Genomic DNA, 12,267 nt, shown 5'->3' with positions numbered 1-12,267 from the left:
TTAAGTTCTGAAACATTTTATTACCCATATTTTTGTTAAAATATAAAAGATCGGGTCACGTTGGGTAAATAGACACCAAACATGTCAAGCTTTAAAATTGCGCATGCCTGCTAAATCACAAACTACCATACCCAAAATTGGCCATAGGGGACGCTTTTAACGCTCATCATGTTAGTGTTAACAGCGAATAATGGCCCAGAAGTATTGCTCACGCTTCAATGTTCACGGTGATATGTAACATGTGCGGCGCCATCGTCATTTTCGCACGTAGGTGCACCCGACGCAGTTTGCGTGTGGGGGCGGCGGACTTAATTTTTTTTTTAATTCACTTAGTTATTGCTATCACATAGGGGGCTAATAAGCACACCCGCAAGCATATTTAAGTGATCGGGAGGCTCTACAGCCGCCGGAACGCTTGTTTGTAAACTGGCTGTAGATTTCCCACTTAAACAGGGTGAGAGAGGATGTCTAAAAACGCCCACCCGCATTCAAGAAGCCATAGTCCGGTCGTTTAATTACAATGGCCAGACAGGAGGTGGTTAAAGTGCATGTTCCATGGTAGAGTTCTATGTAGCCTCAGTTGCTAGGGCCTTATTAAAATGCATGGTAAGTGGGAATGAACATTCTTCACTAGTGATCTTGTAAGTGAAAGTTTGAAAATGTCCAAAGGATATTTACAGGCCGATCGTTTCCTCATAATTTTATAAGGTAATTCCACTCTCACAAAAATGAGAAAATGAAATTGCCTACTGAAATCCACCATCTCTCCCCCACCCCCACTGGTCCTACCTTTTTTGAGTTGAATGCCCTCCCTCTTTGGTACCAGCTGGTGTATGTGAAATGCACTGTGGCCCTGCACTGAGCTCACATAAGGGTTCACATAAGAGTCGGCGCCTATGTGCAAGAATTGTACACCTGTTAATTTTTTACCCTGATGTGTTTTTCAATTTTTATCAATGAAAACTCCTAATAAATTTGTCTTGTCCTGTTTTATAACCCCCTTAAGGAACAATGACAGAATTATTCAGTCATGGTTGTCTGTGCCATAAGGACCCATGATGGAATAATTCCGTCATGGGTTTCCAACATGCATTAAAATGCACTTTGTTGACTAAAAAAGAACATCGTAATGCACATCAACACATGTTGAAGTGTGTTGTGATCGCTGATGTTGAACAGCATCACTGCCAAACAGTGGACATTCATCTTAACTCATGCGAAGGTATGAATCCAGCATTAAATATTTTAACCCCATTTTTTGAGCTTACACTTCTTTTTTGCCCTAATACATAGAAACAGTTATAACAAGGTCATAGGTCACAATCACCCTATTTGTAGAGTCCCTAATCTTAAAATTCATTTGAAATGTAAAGCTGCCTTTGCTAGCTTAAGGTGCCCATACACCTGCCGGTTCTCGTACGATAATCGCCGGAAATCCCGCGATAGTACCATAATCGGCAGGCATGCGACCATTTCTTCTGTACGGTCCCACGTCTTTTGTCTCCCGAGCAGGCTTGAAAACCCGCCGAGAATCGTACGATTGTCGGCGGGTTAGTGGCGTTCTCGGGAGACAAATGCCGCACGGGCCGGTGTGCGCAAGCGCACACTGCCCGTGCAGCATTGGGGTCGTCGGAAGCGCGCCCCTCAGCGGGGCGGGGTTTTGATGATTGCAAGTACGATCTGCCTGTCCAAGATGGGCAGATCGTACGAGCTTTTAAATACTTTACAACCATCGCACGACTCAAGTCGTGCGATGGTTGTAAAGTGTATGGCCAGCTTAAGATTGTGGAAATGAGAGCTCCTGGACTGTCCTAGTGATTCACTAACCTGGAACAATCCTACCACCGGTGAAGTCTAATCTCCTGGCCTGCGTACTTGTTCTAGGTCCAGAACTCACTAGAAAGTGAAGCCTGGGTGCATAAGACAGCCCCAGAGCTTGTACCTTTAAAAACACTAAGACTCCCATGTTTCTGTTTTTCATAGGTTACCTTTAATACCTAAAACCTATTTACCCAGCTTGTCCACCATGCTTGGCTTGCAGCGTGTTTAGCTTGGAGGAAAACTCCTTTTGTAAAAAAAAAAGTGTGTTTTCAGCCAGAAGAAATCTGGAATATAAATAGGCCAATGCATAGTATCTGATTATAGCTTTGCAAGTCTCTTCTGTTGCCTACACAAATATTGAAGTAGTCTTTTTTAGCTACTGGGACTCCTGTGACCTCAAATGTTACTTTTCCTAACCCAGCCAACGTAGAACAAGACATTTTGAGGTTTTAGTGTTTTTAAAGGAAGCCCGGAAAGGCAACACCCATAGAAGCAACATAAAATTCATAATCGCAGGGTCCTAGCTGCTTTACAGAGCATGCACTCTGATTTCCTAGCTCTTACTAAAAACACATGTTTGTTTGTTTTTGTTTTTTCTTAGAGACAGTTATGCTAAGGAAATGTAATAAATCGGGGTCAATGTTTGTCCAAATTTGTATCGCCTTTTTTCTTTTTTTTTTTTTTCTCGTTACATTACCAGTTCTGGTTACATTAATGTTTGTTAATGTAACCAGAATTCTATCTGAAGAAATGTATTGGTGTAATTTGAGAGTTTTGTGAAAACATTGGACTAGGTAGGGAAGGAAATGGGAGATTTGTTTAATAACATTGGACAGTGAGCCTACCAGCTTGGGTTAAAGTGAAACTACAGCCAAAACCTTTTCATTTTGGGTAGTGCAGGATATGAAAATCCCAGGAGACGGGTAGCCAGTGCTCCTTAAAACTTACAGCTAGTGTCTAAATGTTGGTTTTCTCTACTCAATAGCACTACCTCCTTAAAACAATAATATGGAATCCAGGATTATTTATTTTTAATTTGTGCACCCCTGGGATAGTGTAAGGGAGGGTTATAACCTGTCACTTCCTGCCACCCCTTCCTACCAACCCATTCAGTTGCAGGGAGGTGCATCCCCCCATAGCAATATGTCACAAAGGGGGCGGGATTTCCCAAGCTACAACTGCCAACTCTGATTTGGGTTGAGGGGGTGGCGGTCAGAGTTTTGGGCGACCTGGGTTCGCACCAAGCTTGGCTTCCTCCCTAGCCAGAACTAGTGTCCCTACTGGAAGATTTCCCCTCTTCCTGCTCTAGTGACTACTCAAAATTTGGGATTTTCTTTTTTATGGTCACTCTCGGTGATAAGTCACCAGGACAAATGGAGAGTGAATCTCCCTAACAGGAACATAGCAATTAAAAATCTGGCTGGTTCGAATCGCACTCTATGTGCTGACGAAGGCTTGCTAATTGCCTGACTTCAATCCATTCGAGACCTGACTTTGCTCAGTATGTTATACATGGCCTTAGAGCAGGCCCGCCTCTCTATTGAGCATTCTTCCCATATCATTTACTATGCACAATCTCAACCCATATTAGAGGGTTGACATGATTTCTTGAAATAAGTCAGCCTTTATACATTGCACTTTAGAGCCTCCTGCTCGGCAGTAATCTTGCCTGTGCCTCGTGGTATTTTGTTGTTCTACAGCTCGTTTTGTGTTCTGTAGATTTGATTGGTTCTCGGATAAGCCTTGCTCTTGCACACAAAAGCAGAGTAACTTTTGTTCTTGTTGAGGAGGGGTATATGGGGTGGTACAGCTGCTGGCAGCTACTCATGAAGATTTATTACTTGTGGTGTTCCTTGTCTAGCAGCTGTTTCTGAGCAAGGTCCCTGAATTTATGTAACTGCCTGGGCTTGTCACGCACACGTGCAGAGAGAAAAAACCTTTTGCAGCTCTTATTACCCACTGATGCCAAGGAAATGTATTTAGATCTACTTACTAGAATTGCCCTGCTAACTCCACTTGGCTGTGATTAGAGGATTTCAGAGGTCGGACATTATTTAGCATAGCTTCCAACTGTCCCTTTTTTCTGTTTTCTTGGTAGCAGATCCTTCTCCCTCCCTTCTCAGTTGTCTATCTTTTAGTGTAAAGAGGCCCTGTCAGCAGACCATTTTAACAAAAATCTTCCTATTGGATCATAGCTGTGTTTTTACATATTTTAGGCATGTTATTTATCTGTAAAGGCTTCCCTTGTGTAGACATCCAAATGTCCTGAGATGGCTGTTTGGGTTCCACCATCTTTGATGTGACATGGTAGCTCCAGCAGACTCCGAGCTGTCATTCGAGTGACACTCTATAGCCCCTTCACTCCTCCCCTGACCGCTACATAAAAGGTTACATAGGAAGTGGTGTAGGAGCTGGGCCAGCAAGAGATTAGATGCTCCCAAGGAGGAGGACTAAGACATGCAAGGTGGGAGGGGGCTGTACTAGTTTAATTTTTCATGCATTGCATGTAGATTTATTCAAACAAATATGAAAAGGAAAACCCTGAAGTTAATGGCACTGTGACTTGATATCTCTTCATATCCATTATGCTGTTCAGGTGCCACTGACTATAAAAGCACAGATCTTATAATTTGCAGTTTTACCTGCATTATACTGCTGAAAATGCCTGAGTATGGGCACCACGTGTTTCGGTACCCTAGTCACTCCAGCTGTGGTGAAACTACAAGTCCCATGATGCATTGCAAGACTGACAGCCACAGGCATGACTCCCAGAGGCTGAGCTATGATGGGAGTTGGTTTCCGCACAGCTTGAGTGCCGAGGTTGCCTACCCCTGATATATTGCATCTTTTATTTTCAAACGTTCGTAGGACAGTGGTGGTAAAAAGTCAGTGGTTTTAATCATTTTTTTGTGCATCAGTTCTTCTTGGTTCATAGTACAGATGTGTCCTTTTCCTTCATAGTGTGTACTTGAAGGTATCCCTATTTCTCATATCTGGAAAGTAGGTTGTGTGAGTTAGGTAGATGTTGTAAAGTGTGAGATGTATGAGATTTCTGCTCAAAAAGCAGCCACTGCGTCCGATTAAGTAGCTATGTACTGTGACTGTGCTTCCCCTCTCTGTGCAAGTCTATGGATGTAGTCTCGTATTTGTAAAGCTAATAAAGGGTAAGTTCACTTTCACTCAAAATGTGAGACATGAGCTTACCCAGATCATTCCACCACTTCTGCTTGCCCCTGTGATTCATACTTTTAAACTGCAGGTGGAATGCTCTGGGTAGGTTCATTTTCTCACATTTTGTGGCAAAGTGAACTTGACCTTTTTTTAAATGTATGATATCCATTACAGTTGGTGGTGGTGGTTTTTGTTGTTTTTTTATTGACCATAAGTTGAAATTTTATTTGGTGTTTTGTCATACAACCTCTATCCACAAGCACTCTTTTGTAATGAGCTTTAAATGCTTTGTGTTTGGCTAGGCAAAGATTACTTTAATAAATACACAACTAAATGAAGCAATATAGGGGAACAGAGTTGTGATGGAAAATACGACTGCCAAATCGAGGGTTTTGTCATGTGTCCCAGCAAGTGCCGTGTTGCTTGACATGTACATATAACTATTGATCACGCTTAAGATTAAAAAGCAGGAAGTAGAGGTAGGTCGTTGTGGCACGCCCTTCCTTCCTATGTTCAGTCTCCAACTCCTTGTCAAAGTAGGTTGGACACCAAGACAACCTTAAAAAACGGCCCCAGTCTCCCTAGTTTCTGGCAGTATTTGGTGTAAGGTTTAACAAGGACCTCTGGAGTAAAGCCTTCCCATTTGTAGATGGACCTTTCCCTCTATGGTCTCTTCTGCTGATGCACATTATTTTCCAAAGCCAATCAACATCCTGTTCTCAGAGTAATTGGGTTTACCTGCACCTCCCATCCACTTCCCAGATTGGCGTTTACCTGACCCTCAGAATAAAGAAAGCGACCTCCACCAGGACAAAGAATAGTACTTAATATACCAACACAGTTTTTTTTACACACATATAAACATTTAGGGGTTTTTTTTCTGTATTTATAGCATTCAACAAATGGGCACACTGGTACTTCTAATGAGGTTGTGATGTCCTATTTTGAAGGATGTCACATTGTTGCTAAAATGCAGGTAAAAGTCAATTTAATTAGAAGCCTACTCTCAGCCTGAATACTAATTTCAGGGAACTCATGTCACTTCCAATGCTGATTATGTACATTTTTACTGCCACAGAACTAGTATGTTGTGCTGCTCATATTCACAGAATTGGCTTCTGAGGTGATAGGAATAAACCAGAGCTTCAGTTGATATGATAGGATTATTTCCCAAAGGTGTTTTAGGTTTGTAGGGTGCACTGGTTATGTGCCTCCTGAAACTCGTCCTTTTGTGAGCTGTTCTGATGCATCCATGAAAATCTGAGCAGAAACAATATACAGTTTTATACTGGGGATTCTCTGAACAATACCACAAGCTACGAACAGCGGGTTTAAGCTGCAAAAACAAAATACCCCTAAACAAATAAAAAAACAACCTGTTGCTTTTTGTAACCTCTGCAGAGGCATGCTTTGATGTTCCTTTGCCTCTACTTGTTGGTCGTACCACAGAAAGTCCTCTCCGAAAGCCTCAGATTGATTTTCACTATCAACCACTTAACCACGACTTTAATTTCCTGAATTACTGCTTTTCGCTAATACCCGACTAATGTAGCACTGAGGCGTCTGCTTGCTGCAGGGTTGGATAATATTGATTGCTTTTAATTCCAGGGCTCTGAAAGGATGTTTTGATGGGAGTTTTGGCACTAGAAAGATGAGTGAACAGTATAAATTATTGGGAGGGTTTCCTCGCTCTGCTGAGCTCATGTACAGGGTTTTTTTTTTTTCCTCTCCCCTTCCTTTCCCTGCATCTGAATTGCTTTCTCAACTTTCAGAATGTTTCACTATGCATCATAAGAGCTTAACTGAATGAATATTGGCTGCCAGTAACTGAGGTTAAATGAGGTGCGGGTGTCATGTGCTTCTCCGAGACTGGTCAGCTCGGGTCCATCAACACATCAGACAAGCTAACGCCAGCCAACTGACTGTGGCCTTTGGTCCAGTCTGAATGGAAAATAAAATGGTACAGTGCCAGACGTGTTTGGGTTTTCCTGTGCTACTGACTAAAATGAGCACTTTGTTCTTGAACATTTACATCTCTATATGTAAGCTTGTATAAGCGCTCTTCTGAATCACATTTCTGTTATGACTGTACTTGGCACTGCAAATACTTCATGTATTCACATCGCCTGTATTACCCAGCTTTGTATCGCTTTGCACGGTGCCATAGTAGATTTTATATAGATCATATAAACTGTGCAAACTGTTTACATTGTGTTATCTCCTATCAACACATTAAAACCATTTTGTCACACCTCTGGTGTCCTAAGGACAGCCTGTGTTAATGCCCACTCCCTAACCGCCTATACTCTCCTTTACTTGTAAACTTTTCAATGATCCATTTAGGTGCTGGGTGTAGGGAAAATGCACAATATTCCAGATATGGAGGAGCATGAAGCTCACTCATGTTCCTCTCTTGCACCTGGTGATTGACCTAGCACTATCTCTTGGCGAGGTGTGGAGAGTTTTTGTTTAAGCTCTGAGCCAACTCCAAGTAGTCACTTGGAGCTTGCATAAAGCTTTATTTGCTTGCCCCAGGTGGCTGAATGGAGCAGTGAGCCAGCGAAGGAAAGGTTGTGCATGTGTTTTCTGGAGAGCGGAGCAAGTTAACATCCTGAAAATGCTAGTTACCTGGCTGTTAAGCTAATCTCCCGTTTTAACAGTATTTTAATCTGGTAAATGTATGCTGGGCAGAAGCTAAATCTTCACTTGCATACTTATTCCAGGTCAGTGACTCAAAGTATTAAAGCCAGAGACCTCCAGGCATCTTGCATGTCTGTCATAACCTCTTCCATTGAAGGCTGTGATCAGCATTTTGGTTTCAGTCCTATATCATTCTAAAATCTGGTGGCTAGAAATCTTCTACATCTTGGCCTTCTCTAAAGGCAGGTAAATATGATTGGTCTAATTTAATTTCGAGGTGTCTGCGGGGAAAAAAATGTCTTGATGTTCTGAAGTGCTCCATAACCCATCTTTTGGTCTTTAACTTAGGGAACACAGGTTGGTTTCTTAAAGGGTTATTAAACCCTTGCATGTTTTTGCATATATCTACTGCTAGCAAGCAGTAGATATATGCAAAACGATTAAAAAAAAAAAAACAACTTTTTCAAAGGGTTAATACTTACCTGTGTCTCCACCGCGCGCTCTCGTCCCAACATCGTAAAATTTATCGGGCGACCGTAAAGGCTCTTGGGGCGGGCGCATGCGCAGTTCAGATGTTTGGCCGGGAGACGAGGAGAGACAAGGTAAGTATATGGAGCAGCGTGCACCCGCATAGACACCGTGGGACATCAGAGAACAGGAGGCCAGAGGAGTCAGCACTGGATCAGAGACCCGCACCAGCGCTGGAGGGACAGCAAAAAACTACAGGAAAGAAGATCGGATTAAGAGGCATGATTTAACGTAAGTCCTTAGATTGGCACTATGGGGGGGCTTTTGCCCTTAATGTCACTTTAAGAGAATTTATCCTGATGCTTGCGGGATTTGTTTTTTTATTTTACATAAATAAGGTTAAATACTGTTTTTCTCTCCTGTGCTGAAGCATTTAATTATGAATTGACAAATCATTTACTTGGTCCATTTTGTCTTTTATCAGCTGCCAGAAATCCTAATATTGTAGACTTGCGGCCAGAAATCTGGATTGCACGTGAACTCCGTCGTATTGGAGATGAGTTTGATGCCATCTATAACCCCAGAAGAGTAAGTTTGTGACTTGTGGTAAAACTCTTGAGCAAAGATTTTGGGATGAGGTTGATGGATCTGCTCATTACAACCATCTGACCTAACCACCTCATTCCAATTTTTGAACTCTTGTTGGGGAGAGTTATAGCTATCCAAGTGCCAGGTAACCACAAGAATGACCATGAAGCTTCTGGGAGATTTGTTTGGACATTTTACTCCTATTGGTTTTCTTTCAAACCACTATAACTGCTTTCTTTCATTTAAATATATATGTAAATCTTCCCCTTGCCTGTGTGTATATATATATGTGCAGTGGGAGATGGCCATCCACCGGATACCTTTTTAGATGGGGACCAGATGTTTTTACCCCCTACATAAAGGATATCTTACCCATGAAAGAAATGTATGAAATTGTGAATGGATTTGATTGACTTGATTCAGTACAGGTGTCTAGCATAAAACTGTCACAAAAGTGGGCATCTTAAACTAAACCATATGGAGATGCTAACTTGTGTAGCTGAGGAGCAATTCAAGGTTCATAGCAGGGGCACTGTAGTTGGGTTCTAGTCTGTTTCTCAACAGCTTTAAGGCCTCCTCCCTTTACCTAGAACCTCCAGCCTAGGAGGTTAAACATCTCTAAAGTAAACATGGAGCACCTGCCCTGAGTTTACTAGGGAAGGCTGCCAAGTCACTGCTGCCTACCTAGGCAGTTCTGATCATGCAAAGCTCTGACAATTGCTGGTAGTTTAGAAGGTTGCTTATCCCCTCCTGCCTTTTACACATTCCTGTGTTAAGGAGACTTATATGAAAGTTGTCCTCTGAGGACAGAAGAATGTTACCCTTGAAGTGGGTCCATGCAAGAGTCAACTGCTCGTTTTGTTTGGGGGATGATGAATCTACTTGCCTTATTCCTTGCTGCTGTGGCAGCCAGCACTGTACATTGGCCCTGCAGTGTGCAGGATGAAGTCAGAACTGTGACCGGTCCAGCACTGTAGGGAAGAGGCTTCCGGTGACTGGTCACACAAAGCGGAGGAAGCCTGTGGAAGGGGGGAACTAGGAGCCTAGCAGTTTACTCTTGAATTGGGGCAGGGAACCCACTGCAAGGGTAAAGATTTTTCTTTTTTGTCCTTGGACGTCGGCTTGAAGAGAAATTCAGATACTTGTCAGCTGCATGCAAAATACATTTAGAGTGTTATTCGCTAAAGAGCAAAAGGATATAGCCGTAGCTTCAGCTAATACTTCGGCCACCGGAGCCCTTCGCTGCTGTACAAGCTATTTAGAAAGCCCAACAGCCAAGCCAAACGCGTATGGTTACAGCCGAAGCGGGGAAAACGGTCTCCCCGCAAAATTTAATGGGGAAATACACCCCCCAAAAATGGGGGAGGGGGATCGGGGACATGGAAAAGCACCTTGTCCCAATGCCGATGGGGACAAAGGTATCTATTCCCCACAAGCCCTATCCTGTTGGTTGTGGGGATCTGTGGGCAGGGGGGCTTATTTGCATTGTGGTACACCATTTCATAAAGTTTTAATTAAAAAAATAAACACAAATTGTTTTAAAATTAATCCGTAGGTCAATCACGACATCCATCGTCGCCACAACGACGGCCCAACAAAATTAAATAAAATAACCCAGCCAACCATTCCACACACAACAAACTCCTGATGCAAAATAACATTCTGACCGATGCGGGAAAAATATAATCAATTGGGCGGACCTAGCGGTGACATCACTGCTAGCTCTGCCTAACATTTGTCCAGGGCCTGTCAATCAAAACAAATGGGGCGCCGAGTCAGCCGTGACGTCACAGCCGGCTCCACCCATTCAAATGACGCGAGGACAGTGGCCTGTCATTGAATGACAAATGGGCGGAGCTGAATGACTGACAACGCTCGACATCATGGTTGACCTTTTGGATTATGGCAGTGGATTTATTTTATTTTCATTTTTAGTGTTTTTTTTTATTTTTCTATTAAAGGACTTGTCAAAATTTAGTTTTCAATCAATTTAAAGGATTTGTTTATTAATCTTTTTTTTTTTTTAAATTTACTTTTAACCCTTTATTGATTGGGTGCTTGTGGGGAATAGGTCCATGTCCCCATCAGCACAGGAACAAGGTCTTTTTCCGAGGGCATGTGGCCTGGTATGGGTGGGGTTTGGGAGCCCTAAAGTGCCTTGACTTTTTTTTGGGGGGGGGGCCCACATTTTTTTTCTTTTCTTGGGGTCCCTCCTTACATTCCTACCAGAGCGTTCGGCAACATTCTGCTATTCACTTAATGCCGTTCAACTCCTATGAGAATAGGGCCGAACTGCAGCAAGTGAGCTGCCGGAGGTTCGGCTCAGCTGATCCAGATGTTGGATCGGCTGACTCAAACGTGTTCTTCACTTAAGCCCAGCCGAACGTGCTGAGCATGTTCAGCTGAACAAAAGGGAGCTGAAATCAGCCGGACAGGGCTGAAATGAATAGCCAAATGCCGTTCGGCTCACTTCAGCTCGGTTAGTCACTCGGCTGCATTCGGCAGCTTGGTAAATAATCCACTTAATGATAGCTTAATCCTGTATTAGATTCATTAAAGTCTCTTTATTCCTGCCAGAATTCATCTTCAGGCTGATTTTGTAGCTTTGATGCACCTGATGAGATCTTGTAGAGGACGGGAAAAAATCTTCTCATGATGCATCAGGAGTTTTACTTTTTGAGGAGCCCTCTAATGGCAACTGACAGTTTGCTTTTACCCAGATAGAAATAATCAAATTGAATGTGCAGCCCTTAGTATTTTTTTTCATTTGGGAAGTCTTTTCTTGAATTACAGTTCCTGCTGCAGTTTTTGGCAGAGATCAGAGATAGGTGTTGTGCCACTTCCTGTGCAGATGTTCCTGTTGGAAACCGTTTCCTGCAAAAACACACACTCCCAGTTTCGGCAGGAAAATGGATATCCTATTTTGACTGCTTCTAGATGAAAACCATATTTAATTTATTTCCCAGTTAAGCTGAAATAAGGAGTTTCAAATCAATAATTCGGGCAAGCTTGATTTTACTTTAAATTAGTCCACAAAGTCCACGTTTTAAACATTAATTTCCCATAACGTCTTCCAGGACAGCATCACGAGATGGAATCTCCTCCCCCACACACAGGAAACACGTCACCTAATCTGTTTAAAAGACCCTCCTCTCCTCCACTCCCTCAGTCTTTTGTGTTTCCTCAGTCAAGCTGGGGAGCGCGTCACAGAACGCTGAGAGAGGGCTTCCATGTGTTGGTAAGTCCTAACTCTGAATTTCTAGTACAGCACAAAATGTTACTCCCAGAAAGAAACTCAAGAACCTTGCTACCCTTCTACAAATATACATGAATGAACTTGTGGTCACCATCTGTCTGCAGATGTTGTCACCAAGTTCACTGCCTTTGCTGCACCCCGGGAGCCCCAACATTTTCCAGCAGCTTTTATGGTTTAGTGGATGCCACATCCCACAATGCAATGTAGGGGTTTTATAATGCCATTTATGGTTAACAAATACAATATGAAAAATACATCTATACAAAAACCGCATGTATTTTGTGTTTGTTTTGATTTAATGTATGGAGGGGGGGGGGGGGCAG

The 12,267-nt window shown here is 42.7% G+C and overlaps 1 protein-coding gene across 1 annotated transcript in view; it reads left to right on the top strand.

The window, feature by feature from the left end:
* Nucleotides 1-12,267, top strand: part of BCL2L11 (BCL2 like 11) — a 22,936-nt gene that overhangs the window by 8,970 nt on the left and 1,699 nt on the right. Inside the window, exon 3 of the mRNA XM_018573100.1 lies at nucleotides 8,585-8,688. Within this exon, the coding sequence (XP_018428602.1) occupies nucleotides 8,585-8,688 (104 nt within the window). The remainder of the gene's footprint in view (nucleotides 1-8,584; nucleotides 8,689-12,267) is intronic.

This window comes from Nanorana parkeri, unplaced genomic scaffold (genome assembly GCF_000935625.1).
Source record: "Nanorana parkeri isolate BGI_ZX_2015 unplaced genomic scaffold, ASM93562v1 scaffold46, whole genome shotgun sequence".
Classification (NCBI taxonomy): domain Eukaryota; kingdom Metazoa; phylum Chordata; class Amphibia; order Anura; family Dicroglossidae; genus Nanorana; species Nanorana parkeri.
Note: the sequence above shows the minus strand (reverse complement) of the source record. Positions and strands in the feature narration are given on the sequence as shown.